The sequence below is a fragment of the Rhinolophus hipposideros genome (genome assembly GCF_964194185.1).
Source record: "Rhinolophus hipposideros genome assembly, chromosome: 20".
NCBI lineage: Eukaryota > Metazoa > Chordata > Mammalia > Chiroptera > Rhinolophidae > Rhinolophus > Rhinolophus hipposideros.
Window position 1 is genome coordinate 48,504,402 of NC_138066.1, and position 21,670 is coordinate 48,526,071.

The 21,670-nt window shown below is 50.5% G+C and overlaps 1 protein-coding gene and 1 pseudogene across 2 annotated transcripts; both read left to right on the plus strand.

The window, feature by feature from the left end:
* The first annotated feature begins 13 nt into the window (after positions 1-13).
* Positions 14-15,165, plus strand: KCTD2 (potassium channel tetramerization domain containing 2). The gene is made up of 6 exons (XM_081027178.1): positions 14-500; positions 2,036-2,144; positions 4,354-4,445; positions 8,667-8,762; positions 10,452-10,577; positions 11,369-15,165. Exons 1-6 carry the CDS (start codon positions 165-167, stop codon positions 11,396-11,398), a joined length of 789 nt encoding a protein of 262 aa, XP_080883304.1. The 5' UTR covers positions 14-164; the 3' UTR covers positions 11,399-15,165.
* On the plus strand, positions 13,969-20,442 carry LOC308488381 (E3 ubiquitin-protein ligase TRIM47-like; annotated as a pseudogene). Its single transcript has 7 exons — positions 13,969-13,987; positions 15,096-15,810; positions 16,811-16,906; positions 17,098-17,330; positions 18,519-18,681; positions 18,890-18,952; positions 19,803-20,442. The product of its transcript is annotated as an E3 ubiquitin-protein ligase TRIM47-like (transcript).
* The last annotated feature ends 1,228 nt before the right edge of the window (positions 20,443-21,670 follow it).

The following is a 21,670-nucleotide window of genomic DNA, read 5'->3' on the forward strand; positions in this document are numbered from 1 at the left end:
GGGCGGGCACAGCACCTCCATCGCGCGGGTCCCCGAGCTCTGGTTGGGGGCGCTCCCATCCCTCTGCCCGGCCCCACCCCCGCCGATGGGCCGACCCGACTCTCCCTGCCGAGAGATGGGCCGGCCCGGCGGCGCGCGGGCAGCGGCGGCGGCGGCGGCCCAAGATGGCGGAGCTGCAACTGGACCCGGCGGTGGCCGGGCTGGGAGGGGGTGGCGGGAGCGGACTGGGCGATGGGGGCGGCCCTTGCCGCGGGCCCCCCAGCCCTCGCCCCGCTGGCCCTACGCCCCGCGGGCCCGGTCGCCCTCCCGCCGCCGCGCAGCCGCTGGAGCCGGGTCCCGGACCGCCCGAGCGGGCAGGGGGCGGCGGCGCGGCCCGCTGGGTCCGGCTGAACGTGGGCGGCACCTACTTCGTGACCACCAGACAGACCCTAGGCCGGGAGCCCAAGTCCTTCCTCTGCCGCCTCTGCTGCCAGGAGGACCCGGAGCTGGACTCAGACAAGGTGCGCCCCGCCCTCGGGCGCGCCCCGGGCCTTCGGACCCTCTCGTTCGCCTTAGGCTTGTCCCCCAGATTCCTGTGACACGCTCCTCACAGACGGGCTTCTCGGCCCGGGGCCCCCTCCCCTTCCCCGGCCGGGCTGACCCCGGAGCTGTTCTCCCCCATCCCCAGGCGCATCCCCGCGTTCTCTCTGACCCCGCCCTCCGTTTCGTTCCCAGGGACTCGCTCCCCACACTGTGCCCTTCTCCGTCTTCCAGCCCCTCGGATCTGCATGAGTTTGTCCCTGGCTGCTGGTCAGCCCCTCACTGCCTGTGCCAGATAGACCCAGAACTGGGTCAGATTGAGTTGAGGCATCTTTGTAGCTTTCTCAGACTTCTCGGACCCTTCTGCCAAGTTGGGTGAAAGCTTGGCTTAGAGGATGGCTTCGGCCGCTGCAGGAAGTGCTTCTCGTGATATCACGCTTCTTTCCTGTGGTCATGGCCCCCGGTCTCCTGTCTGGTAACAGTCGCTGTTTTAGGACCATATTTGAGATCAAATGCATTCCTTGGAAAGAGGTTACCATTCGCCAGGGCAAACCTAAGATGATTGATTAAGACCCAGGGAAAAATGAAAACAAGAATGCTGTTGGACAAGATGCATGGCTGCTAACCAAGGGTGAGAGGAGCCAAGGCACTTAACCCATTTCCAGTTTGAACTGTTGTCTGAATTTTTTTTTAAGTTTATGTGTTCATCTTTTAGTTCCCAACTTACAGGAATTGACCATATTTTACACCACCTTATACCCATATAGCACGCAGCCTGTTACCTTGAAACAGCCTTGGGTTTGGGTAAACATGGGTTGATTTCATTTATTCATCTCTTACCTCTCCTCTAATAAATCTCAGATTGGTGGAAACGTATCCTACCTAACTTTAAAGAGATTCCAAAACACTTGCTTATAAAGGAATCGTTTTGATCTACCCTAAGTTTTCCTTATTGTAGTAGGAGCCAGTTTATTCTCATTCCTTTTACTGTAAAGATGAGTAGGACGAAAGCTGCTCAGAGCCAAGTCCTGACAGTGCCAAGCTTCCTCTGGGCACAGAGCTGGGGTGTGTGAGTTACAGCTGGCAATGCAGGCTCCCACTGATGTTGGCCTTGAGCTCAGGAGCCTTGCCAACTGAACAGAGGTTTTCTTAGAATTCGGAATGTGATTCGGGGGCAATAGAGAAGTCAGAATGTCCATCTCAAGCAAAGATTTAAGTCATGCAACTATGACATTTTCTTCCTCTTTCTTTATAACAAATAGCCCACAGAAGAGTATTGGTAATGTGTCCAAGTAAAGATTTTAGAAGGGCAAGTAAACACTAGATGATAACGCCTGTACATGCATAAATGATCTTAAAATATAAGATACATAAAGCTAGCCTTCTTGCCAGTAGTTTTTGATAAGCAAATGTGTAGCAAAACTTGCGCTCTCGCTATTGAATGTGACAGAGGTTGAAACCCTGCCCTGACTTGGTCTGAAAGTTCCACTGCGATACCCTTGTGTTTGGTTGGCAGGATGAGACAGGAGCCTATCTGATTGACAGGGACCCCACCTACTTTGGCCCTATCCTAAACTACCTCCGCCATGGGAAGCTCATCATTACAAAGGAGTTGGCAGAAGAAGGTAAGAACAGTGTTTGAACTGGGCATTTTCAAAATTCAGGTTGAATCTGTTTCACAATTTTGACTTTTGTTTGAAATGTATATCGAGCTCGTGCAAGTGGAGTAAAGGTTTATGAAAGTGAGCAGGGAGTCTCCAGTCACCTAGTGTCGTACAAGGGAGTCTTGTTTGCCAGAGCCCCATCGGGCTCTGTTTAGCTTCCTTAATGGGAAGGAAAATGGGTAGCCCAGCTTTGTGGACAGCTTCGGCAGTTTTTTCTGAACCTGCCGAATTGTCAGGATCCCTTTTTACTTTTACTTATGTGCTAGCAGTGAATGTCCATAGCCTGAAGCAACACATCTCTCTGACGTTCAGTTATTTATATTTTCAATTTTAGTTTGAACTTACAGCTGTAAAAAAGTAATAAAGGCTTGGCCTCATTTTTTTTTAAGACTGGTCTCCTGCCTCCGTATAAATTTTTGCAGCTGACCTAATTCATTCTCCAGTCCATTGTCAGGTGCACCGGCAGTGGCCTCATCGTTTTGGTTTTGGGGGCATTTGAACTGTAAGTGGGTGAGACATCTTTCTAAAAGGCTGGGCTTGGTCTCACTGAAGGCATTCAGTTGAAGATTGGGGCCTGTTCCTGAATCCAGGACGTCCTGACCTGGGACTGTTAGCTCTGAGTAAGAACGCTGTAATGGCTGTGCTAGTTAATTAAGAGGCTGCAAAACACCTCTGTTTCAACCAGTAAAAAGAGGACTCACTCTGTCTTTTTTTAATGCCCTTTCTTTTTTTTTTTTTTTCCTTCTGCCTCCCCCTTACCTCTCCAGTTCAAGCCATTGTTTCTCAGTCTAGTTGTATAGGACACAGCTCCCTGGCCCATGCTGGTATTAGGAGCCTTGCGCTCCCCCCAGCTGAAGCAGTCGGTCACCAGTCGGCTGCTCACAGCAGCTCATGGCAGCTCTCGCCAGCTGCCGGCCACTCACGGTGGCACACAGCAGCCCGCGGCAGCTCACGCCAACCTCCAGCTACTCACAGCAGCCCAGCTCCAGGGAGAGCTGTTCACAGTGTTAGCTGTACAGGGCACAGCTCCCTGGCCCATGTGGGAATCGAACCGGCGACCTCGGCGTTAACAGCATGGCGCTCCAACCACCTGAGCCACCAGAGCGGCCCCTTTCTCTTTTTAAACATTTGAAATGCATGCAAAAGTAATGGGACTAGTACCATAAGTCCCATGAACCCACCATCCAGCTTCAACAGTGATCAACTCATGGGTAATCTTGTTTCTTAAAAAGAGGAATCTTAAGCATCTTTTTCTAATGCCTTTTGAAAAACTTATTTGAAATAATTTCAAACTTCGAGAAAAGGGCAAGAATAGTACAAAGAACTCTCTTTACCCAAATTCACCAACTTTTAACGTTTTTTTGGTCATATTTACATTATCATTAATTCATTTTCTCTCTCCTCCTGCTTCCCTCCACCTCCCAGTTTTTATTTCTGAACTATTTGAGAATAGATTCCAAACTTTACCCCTTAATACTTCAATGTGTATTTCCCAAGAACAAGGATATTCTCTTACATAACCACAGTACAGTTATCCAATTGAGGAAATTTAATATTGATAAATACTTTTATCTATAGCTTATATTCCAGTTATGTCAACTATTCCCATAAAGGCCTTTGTAGCAAGTTTTCTTTCTGGTACAGGATCACACATCCCACTTAGTTGTCCTGTCTAGGACCTTTGATTTCGTTCCACATAGGATTCTTTCCATGATTACTTTTATGTTGTTCAAATAATAAGCATCCTATGAGATTTGGTCCATGTATATTTACACATATAACCCACCCCTGGTCATTTTCAGGACAAATGAGAAGCTCAGGTAAAAAGTGCAAGCTCAGGAGATATCCAATGTGACTAGTTCCAGGAACTAAGTGATATATGGGAAAGTTATCCTGCAGCTAATGGCAGGTGCAGGGAGAGTCAGGGAAGGTGCCAGATGGAAAACTGTAGGGTTGAAACACGGCAGGCCTGGTGCTTAACTCATTTATGTTAGGAAAAAGGTAGTGAGTACACCCTAAACAGCAAAGAGACATTTCCCAGATTGAGGGGGAGAGACTAGACTAGCATTTGAAAAATGCAGTTCTTAGCAATCCGGTAAACTTCAGCCTTTCTTACTGTTCTCTGGGGAATTCATACACATCATTAACTAAAGTTTTCTCTTTGTTCTAGGTGTGCTGGAAGAGGCGGAGTTTTATAACATCGCATCTCTTGTGCGACTGGTTAAGGAAAGGATACGGGACAATGAGAACAGAACTTCACAAGTAATGGCTTTTGAACTTTTAAGGGAAAACTCTCTCAGTGGCTCTCTCTGTCCATGTGTCTGGGTGTGACTTGGAAAGGATGATGTACCCTCAGAGTCAGGGGTCTGCGTAGGAACACTGTCCATCTGCCAGGCAGACAGCACATACTCCACCAGACTTATTCAGAACAAGGACGTAGAGAAGAAGAAATAACAGAGAAAACAAACCAGCCTCGTGGCCCTTTAGAAGAATGGGGAGCTTGTAGCTGCTCACTGTGTGCCATTGGGAGGAACCCACAGCAATTTAGGTGCAAAACATGTTCTCTCTGACAGTGTCTCTCCCTCTGCATAAAGACCAGGCGAGGTCTTGCTTACACCTATTGGCTGCTCTTCATTAGGACCAGACTTGAATATGCGACCATGGCACATCTGGCTCCTGCCAGCCACTCGAAACCAGTCTCATGGTGTAGACTTCAGAAGCTGCTTGTGAGTCATGCTTCTGAGGAAATAATATCAAGTTTCTCTTTTTTATTATGAAGTCTGGATTTTGATATTAACTCAGTATACATAGTAACAAAAATGAAACACAATTTGCCACCTGGTTTGAGAAGGAGAGCCAATGGGGCATACTCAGCTCACTTCACGTCACATCCCCCCATCGCGTGTCTTAAGTGGCCACGTAGCGTCTGTTAGGTCCTTGGGACTCTATGATTACTAGGAGAAGTTCATGCCCTCAAGAAGCTTGAAGTCTAGCAAGAAAAACAGACACTCCCTGTCCTGTATTTGGGCTCTACTTTAAGAAAGTACAACTAGAGTCACAGGAGAGAGGCAGACTCCACTGTGACCATCTGTCTTGTAGCGTGACTTGCCTCTGGTCCCATCAGATACTGCTGGTGGGTGCTTTCTTGAGATCTAATCTGTTGTGACATAGAATTTTCCTGTGATTAAGAGGAAGGCAATATGTTTCTTTTCCAAACTAAAAAAATAGTTCCTTGCTCTTTCTGTGTTAGACTTCATATATCAACGTTTTCTGGCGCTAAATGGAATTATCTGGTTGAATAACTGACACCTATGATAAAAAATGAACTCTCTTACCACTTTATCTCCAGCACTTTGCAAAGGTAGAAAGAAGGGCCTATTCGTTTAGCTCTCTTTCATCTGGCGGAGGGCTGAAAGGCTCCTTTTATGTTCAGAGATGAATCTGTAGTTGGTTTGCAGATTACCTCATGAAATATCTCGTGTCACCAATCTTTCTGCCATCTCGTTATATTTACGTGGAATTTTTCACTATTGCAGATATTTAATACCTCAGACATTCTGAAAATCTAACCTTATCCTCAATTTTCCACATTCCAAAAAAGCTTTTGATCTCTTAGTATACATTTTGATGATACCATGAATTGTGCAGTTTGAGACTATTCTTATCATAGTACCTGAACATTCTGGTTCTTTGCCATTGGTTCATTCCTTGAGAGCATCCTAAGATTTCTGTTTGATGATGGCAGTTAAGTTACTGAGCCCTCTAGATTCTGAACGCTTGTGGATTTATACCCAGTTGGAAGTTTTTTTATTCTAGGCATGTCAAGACCTTTTTGATGTTAATTGATCTTTCCGTGTGTCCTTTTTATTTAGTGAAAATCTAAGCAATGATTTGGTGTTGTTCAAAGATGCCCTCTTTTGCATTTGTTGCACGTGACTCTTAGGTGAAGCTGGTCATGCATGGATTTCCGTGGTTGTCCCTTCAAACACATTACATCCTTTAACTTGTCTCTGTTTAAAGGAGACCCACATGGCAGACATTCTGGCAAAGCCCAAGATATGGCGTCCTACCCCACCTTGTTTTTAGTGATCTCTCTTTTGGTGGTGCCACCATTCTACTACTTTGCTGTCTCTGATATTATTTTTTGCTAGGTGATTAATCCTGGTGCATTTGAGAACACCAGTGATTTACTTTGGAAGATAAAAAGAATAAAGAAGCAATATAGATGTCTGAAATACCTGGGACTTTGACAACTGTGGCCAATATCATAGATCTTCTGATGCTCTGAGTTTTGTAACGTAAGACACCTGGTTGTTTCTAAAGTGTGTGGTTAGAGTCGATTGAAATCTTTAGAAGATTTGTCCTATGTTTTGTATGGAAGGAAATTTTTAAATATCTCAGTCCCTTGGTTAATGAAAGCGATAGTTCGTTTAGAAGGACAGAGAATACAGTGTTGTCACACTGACCTGGGTCCAAGTCCCAGCTCTACCTCTCATCCACATCATGGCTCTACAGCTGGCAAGATAGCATACTCTGGCACCAGTGTCCCATGCGCAGTAGGCAGCCAAGACCTTCCTTTCAGGACTGCAGTGGAGACGAGAGGAAAGGGAAGAACACTTTGGGCTTGGAGCCGTCCCTCATCAGTGGCTGCTGTTGTTTATCTGGAATTCCCCAAGTACTAAGTTGTTCCACAACTAATTTTCCAGCTAACTGAAGCCCACTCGTCCTTTCGAAAAAATACTAGAACTAAATTTTCATCGTTCTTAAGGAGACAGTCCACATTTTCTTAAAATTGTGATTGAACATAACATAAAAGATACCTCTCTCCGTGAGCGAGCGTCATCGTTAGGAACCTTGGTTGCTGTGTATGCTCTAGCAAATGGCCCAAGCCCTCTGGGACGGCCAGTAGATGGACAGCTGATTGGTCCCAGATTGCTAGACACTGAGTGCTCCAGTGTGGCTTTAACTGTCCTTGTGGAACAGGAGCTTTCATCTGGCAAGCATGCCTCCCTGTAGCAACCTTTGTCCTCCCCTGACTTTGGCTTCTCATCCCGCACAGGCCCAGTGTAAGTGTGAGGCTTCTGCTGTGGTTAAGTCTAGGGGCCTCAGTGCTGCAGCTGTGGGGCAGCCACTCAGTTGCTCAGCCTTTTGGCTTCTATATCTAACTTACGTTCTGGAGCATTGAGTCTGGCTAGCAGATGACCTCTCTGAATGTCTGACACCAACTACCTGGAAGTAGTAACTATTCCCATAGGTTTTAGGGCTCAGTCTCACAAAACTGCCCTTATTTCAGGCGCCAGTCCTACGTCCCACCTACCGGCCCTTCTGTCCAAGTGGGCTGCAAATTCAGCGGTTCCCACGATGCCCCTCCTCAGGTTCGACAATGTGCTAGAATGACTTAGAGAACTCAGGAAGAGTTCTTAACTGTTAGAGTTTATTCTGAAGGGTACAAATGAACTGCCAGGTGAAGAGATTTACAGGGTGAGGTCCTGAGCGGTTGGGGTACGCCACCGGCCAGCACTGGTTGTGTTTGCCGACTTGGAATCTCCCTGAACTTCATTGTTTAGGGGTTTTTTAGGATGTGTCATTATAGTCATGATTGATTAAACCGTTGGTTTTTGGTTATTGAATGAAACCTCCAGCCCCTCTCCCCTCCCCCCTGAGGTTGGATAGGACTGAAAGTTCTAACCCTGTAATTATATGTGCTTGGTCTCTCTGGTGACCAATCATTAGCATGTAATAGACACTGTCACTCAAGATTCTAAGGGATTTAGGAACTCTGTGTCAGGAGCCAGGGACAAAGACCAAATATTTATTTTTTGTTACACCACAGTTGTCTGGAGCAGGAATGTTAGCATTTAATTAACACTGAGACACTTTCACTTTTAGGTAGCAAAGGCCGAGGGTAAAGGTAGCTTAACTGTTTGTATATTATGGGACTCCTGTTTAATACACGATTCCCATAATAAGGTGTCACTCAACCAAAATAGGCTCCACATTTTCAGTGCGTCTGTCAGATATGAACAACTTAAAATGTGGCTTTCTTGTCCCAGAGTTCAAGGTCATTTTACTCTATTTTCTATTTAGGGGATTAGGTGAACTCTAAGCACATAATTCAGCCTTCTGAAAACTTCAGAATTATTTTCCCCACTGATTCATATCCTTGAACCCTTACTTTCCTTGCATAAGTTTTTATTGAAAAACTACAATGCGGGGGCACCCCCATTCGGGACCCCCCTCCTGCTCAGGAGCTGCATCCTCTTCTCCTGTCTCTAATAAACTATTCTTTTTTGGAAAAAAAAAAAAAAAGAAAGAAAGAAAGAAAAACTACAATGCTACTTGTAAAAGGGGGTAGAGAGTGGCTGCCGAGAAGGAAAATGCCAAGGGGGCTGCGTTTCCGTGGTGGTGCTTTCGCCTCCCCGAGGCTGCTGCAAACCGTTGTGGCCTGCAAACTTCTTCCACGTCTGTCCGTGCTTGTCACAGGGCCCCGTGAAGCACGTGTACCGGGTCCTGCAGTGCCAAGAAGAGGAGCTCACGCAGATGGTCTCCACCATGTCTGACGGTTGGAAATTCGAACAGGTATGTTCCTTGAGAAGAAGCAATGCCAGTGTCTTAGCCCAGGAATGCACGCTTTTCGAACATCACCAGCTGTAGTCAGTTAATGACCCTGGGAGTTCGGTAAGGCTGGGCTCACGTGCTCCTGTTCAGAAACCTGGGGAGGAGAGAGAGGCCACTTGGTGTGGACTGTGTGTTCAGTAGTGTATGATGAGTTGGGCAGAACTGAGACTGGTAACATGTCTCCCAGCTTCATAGCCACAGTTTCAGCTTGATCGTGCCCAGAGGGAGGTGGCAGCTTGTTCTGGCTTGAAAGTGCGTCTCTCTCTGGTTTTATTTTCCTGTGAGGGATTTTTGTCAGAAGTGCTCTGTTGACACATTCTAGAATAAGTACCTAAAGAAGACCAGGGTTGAACAATAATCCTTCCTTTCCTTACCCCGGGGTCAGAACTTGATCACTCTGAGTGCATGTGTAAGGCACCATAAAAAGCAAGTGAGCTGGTGTGATGGGAAAGGAATCAAGTGTAATGTGAAGCGTGGCTTGGTCATTTCCCATCAGGCTATCGACTTCTGTTCTCTTAGCTTTGTGGTTATGATTGAGGTATCAAAACAAAGCCAGAAAAGTCAGAATTTTAACTGTTTTCTTCCATTAGATGGCAGACTTGTTCAGTTCATCTATTGTCTTCAAAACACAGGGCGGCTGAGCATGAATACAAGGAATATATTTAATTTTATATGCACCCTGCCTATTTTTATGTAGAGTTTCAGAGGTCAGTTGAAACTGTCACCATAAAGTTACCTTCTCACATGAAAGTTATTTTTGTGTCTCTGTCTCCAGAACCAATACTGGGTTATTCCTCACATTTACCTTCACTCAGAATCAGTTCTGCTTGTGTGTCTGCCCTGTGCAGGTGTGGGGTGCAAAACATCATACTGTCACCCCAGAAGTAGTTCTCCCTGCACAGGATAGTAGAAAAACTTTTTTCAAGTATTCTTTGTGAAACCAATGAATATTTTTTAATCTTATTTTTCTCATTTTACTAATGTCCTGTAGGAATTCAAAGTATGCTCCCATTGAGCCCATTATACGGATGAGGAAGTTAGGACACAAGGCTGAGGTGTCTTCAGCCCAGCCAGACAGCCAGTCGGCCACCGTCGCCTGACTTGAGGCCCCATGTGCACACCCGGCTGACCTCACCCTTGGGCTGAGATTCTCCCTCAGCATGTGTATTGCCTACTTAGCATTAAATCCTGAATTCAATTCCCCAAAAAGGTTAAAAGTACCAGCGACATATAGTAATTTGCTTGGTGCTTTCCAGAGCATTCGAATGCCAGTCTCCTGTCTAGAACTTCTGCTTAAAGAGGAGCCAGCTCTGTGTAGGTGTTTTGGCTGAAGCAAGTGTCCATTTTCATTCACAGAAATATTGTTTCCCCTCCGTGTTCACTGGAGGGGATGTGATAACATTAATCCTGGTAGCTGCCTTTGGGGTATTTCAGGGGACAGTGGCAGAACTCAGACTTTTATCTTTGGGGAACCCTCACGGATGACGCCTGATGAATAACAGATCCAGTTATCCCCTGGGGCCTCGATACTCCTGGAGAATTCTTCCTCCATTGAGAAGCAAGACTACAACGTGCAGTCAGGAGATGGCTTTAATTCGTGTGGCACTTTAGTATTTTAAGATCTGTATGTTCACTGTATTGTTTTGTCAGCTAATCAGCATTGGATCTTCCTATAACTATGGAAATGAAGATCAGGCCGAATTCCTCTGTGTTGTCTCCAGAGAGCTAAATAATTCTACCAATGGCATTGTCATAGAGCCGAGTGAGAAGGCAAAGGTAAGACGTGGCTTCAGCAGAATTTTGTCTCTGACTGTTGGTTCCCAGCCTTTCCACGGGCTTTGTCTGAACTCACACTCATCAGTTTTTTTCCTTTCCTTCTGAGGCCAGCTTTGCATTTCCCCTTCATTTTGACCTTTTCCCTCTAGTAATTTAAATCAAGACTTGTGGAGCAAGTGACAGTTTTTAGTTAGGAAACATGATCTGAAATAGGGTAGACTTTTCCCAGCCTCTCTCAGATCAATGAAAAAGAAAAGCTTATTGCCACTAGTTACTACAAGGTGAGAATTCTGAAACTCAAAATTGGAAAGTATTTTGCCTTTATTATTTGAAACTGTTCTCTCTTTTCTCTCTCTCTCTCTCTGTCTCTCTCTCTCTCTCCTCTACCTGAAGAGAAAAAGTATTTGGTTACCTTTGTGACTTTTTCCATTCTTAAGTTACTGGAAAATTGTACACTATCATATTCTTTTTCCTCAAACAAACACACACACACACACACACACACACACACACACACACTTGCAAATGACCGACACGCAGTGTGCCTGAACCATTTCCTTTAGCGTGGGAGAAGTGCTCCAGCAGCACAGTTGGCCTGGCTGTGTTCAGCAAGTCTTTTATAATGAAAGTGCTTCAGGATAGGTGGGGCTCCAGTCCTGACAAGGAATGGGGTGCTCTCACGGACCCAGTGGGAAGCAGCTGTTGGTCTACTTCTCCCTCAGCAGTCTGCTTAGCACCCTCAGCCTGCATCCAGACAAGCCTCAGCCCTCTCCCCCACCTTCCACTTCTAGATTCTTCAAGAGAGAGGATCGCGGATGTAAACTCCAGAATCCGAAATGTCAAGAGAGCAACCCAGCAGAGCATCTCTGTGAAGTTAAATCTTGCTCCTGTACAGTCACCGAGCTACTGCAAAGCAAAGCTGAGCCTGGCCCCCAGTGGAGAGCATTCTGGTCAAAACCAAAGGAATCCCCACCGCACCCACAGGAACCTGAAGATAGATGTAGCTTCCGGCTGCAGAATACCTTTTCAGAAACCTGCTTTTGTTTTCTTAGCCAGTGTTATAACAAATCTTTATAGCAGCATCTGGGCTGGGTTCCAGTTGGAGCCCTATGGAGGTCTGGGGAGGGGAAAACGAAGGCCTAGCTCCTTGTATGTGCCTGTACTTCAAGGGAGCTGGAGCAAATGAAAGAGGGCTGTCCCTGAGCTGTTTCATGTTTTCATCTGAGTGTGCCACATTGGATGTTGGCAGACGCTCTGTAACACTCTTTCCCATCCTTCTATGCACCCCAAACTAATATAGCAGATACAAACAATTCTAGCTTCCATTTGTCAAACTGAATGGAGGTTTGGATAAAGGGTAGAGCTGCCAGAGGACCCCACATTCCTATGAACAAAGCCTCTGAGGAAGGGGAGGCGGGTATCGTTGCTTGTGGTTGGACATTGGGGATTGCTGCTCGGGTTTGGGGCATTCGGCTTTGCCTCGTTTGTCTCTGGCAGCCGGGACCCTCCAGGTCGCTTGTTTTCTCCCCAAGAGGAGGTTTTGGGCAAGTGGCATACTGTACTGAATTAGACAGATGGGAGCCTTAGGGAGTTGCTTTAACTGCTTCCTGCGGCCTTTTCCTACCCTCCATTGGCCCATCTTCCTCCCCTGACTTTTTGAACTGGAATAAAGGGATTTTGAACTCCCTGATGGCTTGGGGTGGGGATGGCTGTTTTCTTTAAGAGTTGCCAAATGTGTCACATTGTAATTTCCAAAAAAGTTATTTCTGTGATTGTCTCTTGAAAATGCCTTGACTGAACGTGTGATATTTGTGTCTCTCCTTGGTTTCTAACCTTGGCATACGTGCCCCACAGCCGTGTCAGTGACCCCACACCTTCCCCACTCGTGGAATTGAAGTCTGAGGACTTCCCGAACCCCTGGCCCCGCCCCTCCCCATCACTTCTTTCTATGGAGTGCCATCCGCAAGGATCAAACGCTTGTTGACCAGGGGGAGCAAAGCTGTGACCACAGAATCTGGCCCTGGCCCTTGTTGGGTAGCAGTCATTGGAGGCACAGGGTCCTGAGAACCCTTAGTCCCCTTGACCTTCAGTGTGGCAGATGGCTCAGAGGGGAGGACGCCTCTGGCGAATGCTCCGTCTGTACAAGCCACCAAGCTAGTCACTCTGGGTTCCTTGCAGACAGGTTCTCTGCTCCACAGCTCAGCTGCTGACAAAGTGGGTCTGGGCTCTTCAGGTTTGGAAATGACTAGACTGTGCCAATGTCTTGAGCTTGAGGCCTGCCCGTGCCCAGCATTCTCACTTTGTATAAAGTGGGATAGAAATGCGAGTGCAGGGGCGTCTGCTGATAGGCGTGTGTCTGCATACCCACGTGAGCATACGTGGCGGCGTCTCGGAAGTCTGGCCGATGCCCGGGATTTTTTAATCTGTAAAGTACTAGAGGAACTTCTGCTACAAGGGAAGCAGTCACCTTTTCAGAGAAGTCGCAGGCATCCCCCCCCCCATCATCTTTCAGGGGGAGAAAAAGATTTGAGTGTGTCAAGGAAAAGCTGCTCGGACCAGAGTAGGACAGCGGGCGTTGGGAGAGGTGCTCTGTGGCCAGTGCGAGTAAGTGACATCAGGCCGGAAGGAGAGGCCCAGTCAGCGTGCTCTCGGTGGGTGTGCCTCAGTCAGCCTCTGGGCCCGGCCAGCAGGAACGAGTGAGGAGGGCTGGAGGCAGACACGGGCAAGCCCCTCTCTCTTCGGTTTCTCCATGCAGAATTCCTCACTGGATCCTGTAAAAAAACTGCTGAGCCCCTTGCTAAGTGCTCTGAGAAACAGACATAGGGATATTTCTTATCTCCCAGATGGCTGTCTTACCACGCTTCCCTCCTCATGGCAACCCAGTGACAATTTAAATTGTTCCAATCTTCCAGAAATCTCAAGATGGTTCATTTCTTAAGGTTTCTGGAAGAGTATTTTACCCAAGCCCTTTATGAACCAAATTGGAGTATTTTCTTGAAAATCTTCATCCCCCAGCAGAGTCTGGCTGATCTTCAGAGAGGTCTGGCCATGAGTTTGAGGGTGTCACATGACCAGTGACCCATACTCTCCAGCTGCCCAGTGCTGCCAAGTGGGGGGTGTCTTCCTGCTTCATTCTCTGCCCAGTCTGAGGCTGCAGGCCATACCCCGGGAGCAGCTGGCATCTCCTGAGTGACAACACAGTGGCATGCTTCTGTCTTTTCCTCAGGTAAACCTGCTCTTTACTCTTGGCAGTGTGGTGGGGCCCGGCCTCCTCGACACTGACTTCGTTTCTGCTCACCTTTAACTGATCTCAGGGGTGTCTGTGAGGTGTAGGGGAGGAAGGGACAGATGCTGTAGGAGTGGGGCCCAGAGGACACCCACACCCTCCAGCATGGCCTTTGATCCAGACGGTAGGGACCGTGCCTGTCACTTGTGGGTACCCTTTGTTCTTGTTTGTGTGTTTGAGTAACGTCTGAAATGTTGTGACTTTTTTTTTGGGGGGGGGGTCAATAAAGGTATGAAACAAACTTCTGAATCTTGAAACCTTTGTTGTATGTTTTCCAGTAGTGCAAGCTCCTTGGTTTCCACGGGCACCATTAATGACTCTCAAACTGTTCTCTGGAGCGGAATTTCACTGCATCTTTTCTAGCGGGCTTCTTACAAAGTCCTGATTTCTCCTGCTGTTAAAACTGCCTGAGAGGGTGTTGGGCCTTCTTCCTCCTCACTGTCATTTTACTGAATCTGAAAGGATGGGAGAGTGTGAGACACGGTGGACAAATGGGCTGGCTATGCAGCAGAGAGACAAGGGGAGGAGTATGAGATGGTTTTTAAAGGAAAAGTCTTCCTGGAAGAGAGTGATGAGGTGCATATTTTCTCTGCAAGGTGGAGGATGAGTTAAGCAATGTGAGGTGACAGTCCAGTAACCAGCAAGCGACAATGCATCAGCACTGCAAATCCAGTGGCACACTTTTTGCCCTGCTGACATCACAAGCAGAATACTGGGCCTGGTCACGCTTGAATTATGACATCAAGGAGCAAAATTGCTGGCAGATTTTGAGAGGGGCTAACTTGATGGGGAGACTGCAAAACAGCAGCCAAAGGGAAAGGTGTGAAGGCGGTTGTCAGATCCCAAGAGATGTAAAGGAATGGACGGGGGCACACTGGATTGATGGGGACCCTCCGAGCAGCTGGTGAAGGGCTAGGGGTGAGGGAGGCCCCTGCACCTGAGTGCCCAAGGATTCTCTTCCCTCCCGCCACAGAGCAGCCAAGCCTCGGGCTCTCCCTGACATGCAGAGAGTTTCACGGAAGTACCCGTGCTTCCTACCTTTCTTCTGAAAAGCCAAGGTGTGGCTCCTTTCCCTTGTCATGTGACTGCTTTCTGCCATCCACTGGCTTGTCCAGGCTTTGTTCCAGGAATTAGGGCCGGGACAAGGAGAACACAACCCCCAATTTATGGCCCCCCATGGGTTGACCAATGACACAGTCCCTGTGGCCCACGGGCAGACGGCTGCTTCTAAGAGAGGGACTGGTGTACCCCTGCAAGTCCCCTCAGCTCCTGCCTTGGCTTCTGCGTGGTTTTGCTCTGTCTTCCCAGGGCCAGTCTGGGACTACGTCCCAGCCCTCAAGCCCTCCTGAAGGCCAGCTCCCGAACTGTGCCAGCAGCAATTTCTGCACAGTTGAAGGACCAAGTCGTCTGTCCCATTTGCCTGGAGGTGTTCCACAACCCAGTCACCACCGCCTGTGGCCACAACTTCTATATGACCTGCCTCCAAGCGTTCTGGGACCACCAGGCTACCGCGGGCGAGACTCTTGTCCCCAGTGACGGGAGAGCTTCCCCTCCAGGCCGCGCCTCTGCAAGAATGTCGTCCTGGAGGAGATGGTGACCTGCTTCAGCCAAGACCTTGGGGCCCTCTTGCAACCTGGCAGGGCCCAGGGACGTGCCCTGTGACTTCTGTTCCCCTCAGAAGCTCAGGTCAGTCAAGTCATGCCTGGAGTGCACGGCCTGTGCCTGTGGGAGAAGCACCTGCGCAGCCACTTTGAGGACCAGCTGTTCCAAGACCACCAGCTGCTGGAGCCCGTGTGGGATCTCAAGAGCTGCTTGTGCCAGAAGCATTGCAAGCTGTGGAGGCTATACTGCCGCACAGAAGGCTGCTGCGTGTGCGGGACCTGCCTGCTGGCGGAGCATAAGAACCATGACACCATCCCCCTAGGGGAGGAGCGAGTCCGCAGGGAGGCAAGGCTGGTGGGTTGGGGAAGGAGCCTGGGATCTCGTGGTTTGGAGTCTTTCACTGAAGGCGAAAGCCTTTTGCAAGCCCCAGGCACACCTTTCCTTGGGGGAAAATTCTGGAGCCATGAAAGTGATGGTCGTGAGGGTCATGCTGGGCGATGAAACAGTGCTGGCATGTGAAATGAATAAGGATCCAAAATGGCACGTGTGAGTCCTGTGTTCAGTTTCTTGCACAGGAAAAAGGTGGAAAGAAAACATATCAAAACACAAACATGTCATGTTAGGTTAGGCGAGTCCCCTTTTCTCTATTTTCAAATTTTGTTTAATATACTTGTATTGCTTTTTATAATGGAATACTTAGATGTTAGACATTCTGGCATGTATATTCTGTAACAGGCCTATTCCAATAGAGCCACCCGTTAACAGCCCATGGCAAGGGCTTGTGCTGGGATGGAAACCAGCTCATCACACTGTTGACATCGGCTGTTTACCGTCTGGCACGAGCTTCTTATTTTGGTGTGGGTCAGCGACAGTTCACATACAGGCACTTGGAATAGCGCAGTTCTATAATATATTGCAAAACATGAAAATGCCCATTGCTGGGATAGGTGGAGACTAAAGGCTTGTGGAGAAGGACTTGTGCCTGGCAGCAACTGCCCCGGGGAGCCCAGGGCTCCATATCTGGGGTGCCCCTCCTTGACCCACTGTTTCGTAGGCCTTTCAAGCCCCTTCTTGTGATCGGAAACCAATGGTCATCAGAGCAGAGAACCTGACTCCTAAGAATGGGGAGAGAGGTACTCAGGGAGTGAGAGACCAAGAGTAGAGGGGAGGACCCTAAGTCAGCTACCCTTCAGCTCTGCTCTTATTCTCATTGAAACCGTTTAAGACTGTAAGAGATATGTCTCTTGTGGGCTTGAACATGGGGCTGCTCAGAGAAGGGCTTCTCCTCCCAGGTCATCTGTCAATCAGGGGCCCTCTCCTCGCCCCCCTCACCCTCTCACCCCAGGTGGAGGTGCGGCAGGTCCAGGCCAATGTGGAGAACCAGATGCTGACAATCACCTCTGACAGCCAGAAGCACCGGGGGCAGGTGGCCTTCCTCTCGGTAAGGGTGGCCCACCCCGCCCTCCACCCAGGCTTCCCCAGCGCATCAGGCTGGGGGGACGCTCAGGGCTTGGAGTGGATGGTGTGGGGCCAGGTTGACGGTGTCTGGGCCGGCTCTGAGCCATGACAATAAGGGCACGGGAGTGGGGCTCAGAGATGACTCTTTATGTCCCCTCCCCTCCAACCCCCCAGAAATCGATCCAGACGACACGGGATGAGGGGAACTACTGCTTCTCAGAGATCACCCAGGAGGTCAAACAGCTGCAAGTGAAGGTCTTGGATTTTGTGGACAAAGAGGAGGCAGCAGCCCTGGGGAGCTGGGTTGCTCCATCCAGCAGAGCCACAACCAGCTCCTAAAGCTGGCGGGGGACAGCGTCTGGCTGCGCACCCTGCTCACCAACCAGAGTGACCAGCAATTTCTGCAGGCAAGGCCCCGCCCCACCCCCACCTCTGCCCTAGGTGCTGTCACAACCTCCACTCCTCCCCTATCCACTGACATACCAGACCTGCCCAGACCGGGGACTCCGTGATCAGTGTTTGGGGTGGCTTCATTTGTCCACTTCCCTACCTTGGGGAGCCCCCCCTGCCAGGTCCTCCGTCTTGAGCTTACACCAACACCCTTCCTCCAGCTCAGCGCTCAGCCTTACCCTAAATTTCCTGTCTCCATTTCCCTGGAACCCTAGGATTCCGGGCAAATGACAGTCTCCACACTAGCCCAGGCAGGGCTGGAAGTGAAATCAGAACAATCTGTGAAGCCTGGATTGAAATCCCTTTTCATTCCTCAGCCCTGGCCTGGCCCTCAGCCTGATCTGGTGCTGCTGCCAGAGGGTACCAGGCAGGGTGGCTGGTGGGGTCGGGGGTAGGGTGAGGGTGGTGGCAGCAGCCTGCTCTGTGGGTGGGTCCCCGCTGCCTAAACCCTGTGCTTGGAAGTCCTAGCACAGCTCTCCTTTCTTCCGCGGCCATCACACCCTTGAGCAGATTTCTGGGGCTATTGCTCACCTTGGCCCACACACACAACAGGGAGCATTTGGCAAAGGTTTTCACTACGCAATTAAAGTTTTCTAAAAATCCACTTTGCTTAATGTGCTCGGCTGTGGTTTTAGCAAAGCCTTAACCCAAGATGTCCAAACAACCAGAAGCAGGGGGAAGAGATGCCCAATGTGGGGACAGAGCCCCAGAAAGCAGTTTCGGGGCTCTCGGCCTCACATAGAAAGGTGCTGGCTCAGGTAGTAAATGGCCATCAACTGTGATTGGATGGATAATGAGCTGTGGCTAGTTGGCCGTCAGCTGTAACCAGTGAGCCATTGGCCACTAATATAACTGCCATGGCTTCGCTAGCAGAATATGGGGGCTAGCAAGAAGATGGTGGCTGAGCTAGCAACCTCAGATTGTGAGAGGCGGATGCCGCCATCCAGAATATAGTGGTCTGACTCCCCTATCTATGGCTCCGTGGGTGTTCCTTTTTGGCCTCACCATGTCCTGTGTTCTTATGTGGGGAGCGGGACCAGAGACTCTGCATGACACCTCACATGACACCCAGGTTTGAAAATGGGCAGCTTCTCCTCCTGCCCCATGGTTCTGGACACTACCAGGCCCCTGGCATAAGTATCCTGGAGTTCCCCAGGCTAAAGCACTTCCCAGACTGCATAGAACCTCTGATGGGCACCAACTGTGAGAAGAAGCCAAGCTGCTTCCAGCAGCCAGAGACCCTGGAGAAGCTCCGGAGCCAGCTGATGGATGTGGGGCTCAGCTTTGTCAACCAGCTCCTCCTGCGGGGTCAGTACCTGGTGGCCCGGGGCCACTGGAGATTCTGGGGGTGGGACAGCCCTACAGGGCAGTGGTTGCGGTTCCGGGCACTTGTAGAGAGCCCTGCCTGCCCGTGTGCACCTTCCCCAGTGACACAGCCTCCGGAAGCCCGTGCTGTTCTCCGAAAGATTGTTGGGCTGTGAGAGTGTCCTCAGCAAAGCCCCTCCATCTCCCCCAGGCATTAAAATGACCTCCTATGAGGTGCTGCCCTCAGCTGTGGACAGGAAAACACTTCCCAGGTGTGAGTCGTCTGTACTGGGGTCTGGCCCCCAGGGCAGGAAGGAAAGAGCAGAGCCCCTGGGTGCCTCCTCTTCCCCAGTTCCACCTCCATTCAGGTCAGGGCTCCAGAGAGATGCCAGCTCTCTCTTGCCTTGGGACTGGAGACCTCAAAAGGACCTGGCCTGGGACTCCAAGGCCCTGACAGGAAAGGGAGAAGACTTGTCCTGTCCTACCACTGTGCATGGGGCAAGACCCCACCGACTGTCCAGAGGTGGGCTCTGCGCCCTCCCAGGCACTGGGGTGTGGCACAACCTCTGCCCTCCGCTGGCTGGCTGCCAGCCTCCCCTGGGCATTAGCCAAGCCAGCTTGCAGCAGCCTGTCCATTTCTTCCTCAGACAATCTCCCTTTTCATTTGGTGTCCCCTCTGCCGGCTGGACTGGGGGCCAAATCCCAATGACTTGTCTGCGATCTCCAGGGTCGAGGCGGTATCGCCTTCGGTGAACCCTCTGAGTGATGTCCTCCTTTGCCCTCGACTCTCCCTCAGTCCCTCCATCTGGCATCCTGAATAAATAAAAAAGGGAGACTCTGTTATAATCTGGTGAGGTCAGGGAGGAGAACTCGGTCCTCAACTTCTCTAGGAAAGTGGACCTTTGGAGCACCCAACTCATCCTTCTTCCGGACTCTAGCAGGGCCCTTCCCCAATCCCCATTTGGGAGTAGAGGGGCCACTCCTAGGAGCTGAGGGTGGAAGCACTTGGAGCCCTCTATGTAAATACCATCAGACTCGGCACCTCCTTCCTCCAGGCCCCCAGGCTCTGCCCTGGGCCGGTGACGCGGCTCCCTTTCCTCCCCTGTCCCTTTCCCCCCTCCCAGCTTACTGCAATATGAACTTCGACCCTGCCACGGCCAAGAAGGAGCTCTTCCTGTTCCAGGAGACCCACTGGGTGCTGAACCTGGGCCTCCTCCTGGAGCCCTGTGCCGTGGGCAGCCCCTCCCCCAGCTTCCAGCAGTGGCCGGGGGTGCTGTGCTCGCTGCCACCACTGGGAGGCCGAGGTGGCCAACTCGTGGGTGTGCCTGGGTGTCACCCACCGCCGCAGCCCCCCGCAGCGGCCGCCCACCCCGCAACATCGTCTACCTGCTGGGCCGCAAGCCCTACTCCTGGTGCCTGGAGTGGGACTTGCTCAAGTTCTCCGTGTGGCACAACGTGCTGCATGGCGGCTGCCACCGCACGCTTGGCCTGGTGCTCGCTTGTAGCGCCCGCTGCCTGTCTTTCTACAGCGTGGCCGACGGCGTCAGCCTCATCTACCGCCTCCTCGCCTCCTTCCTGGAGCCTCTCGACCCATCGGTCATGGTCACACTCAAGCAGGTGGAGGCGGCGGCAAATAAAAGCTGGACTTTAGAGCTGGCTGGGGCGCTGCGGGGAGGGGCACCCGTGTGGGTGGCCGGCCCTCCGGGTCACCTGGCTGGGGGTGAAGGGGTGGGCGATGAACCTGCCATGCAACCTGCTGTCTAGACTCCACCTGCGGTACCCACCTGCCTGCCCCGTGGCCCTGGGAATCCCAGAAAACAGGCAGGCCCGTCTGTCCCCACAGCTACAGAAGGCGCTGGACTTTCCCTGGGACTGGGGACAGTCCTGTGGCCTCTGGAGGGGGCATTTCTGACCCAGGTGCACAACCCATCCCCATTCCCAACTGTCCAGAACCAGTCAGAGGCCACTGGCCTTGGTTATCCAGGCTGGTCCTGGCCACTCAGCACCAGGTAGATACCTGTCCCCTAAGGTCTTGTGATCTGAGAGTAAACGGGGCTTGGACCAGGTGGCTTCTCTCAGGTTCCTCCCACTCAGATGGCCAGACTGAGAGGTGGCACCTTACAGATTGGGGTAGGGGGTGTTCGGTCTGAGTTACTGGTTTAACTGGGGGCTAGAGGTTAAGTGGAAGAACGCAGGCCAATTTCAGACCAAAAGAGAAAGGCTGAGGGCCTAGGTGCTGGCCCTGGCTGCAGCTGCGCCCTACTGCCCATTGCTGAGCTTTTCACACAGCTGGGGTTTTACAGTCCAGAGGTGCTGTGGAACTGAGGCGATCCTGGGTGGGCAAACCTTAAACCACTCTGTACCCTCCTCAGTGTTCCTGAAAGCGGCTTTCCCTGCCCCAGCCACACGCCCACCCCATTCAGCTCCCAGAGGGTAACACTGCTGGAAGACAAAGGGGCTTCATCCTCATCCAGGCCTCTCCTATTCCACCTGCCCAGCAGGGGGTGTGGAAATCTGAGGGAGAGGCTGGACCCTGGCCAGGCCACTGCCCTGCCACCCTGGCAGGAGCATAACTGTGGACTCACCCCTCTGGGGAAGCTGCCTCCGAATTTCCAGCCTCAACCAGCCATTTGTTCCTGTGGCTTCTCATTTGGGGGCTCTCAGTAAGGTTAATGATTGGCTCTGATGAGGAAATGATACCATGGGAGAAAATCCCTAGGGCAACGTAGTCCCAGACACAGGCCAAACAGCACCCCAAGGAGGTGTGCCTGAATTCCATCCCCATGGGGACCGTTCTGGGTGGATTAGTAACCCTCATTTTTTTGTTCAGGAGGTGGTGTTTTGGGTGGACACAACAGGGGCACTCTTTGGCTCCTCTGAGCAAGCCTTGGCTGGGGTCTCCCACTGACTCTCCTCCCTGCAGACTCCAGCAGCAATCCCAACCTCTTTTCCCCATGGGCTGCTACCTGTGTTCATAACTAGGAATGAAATC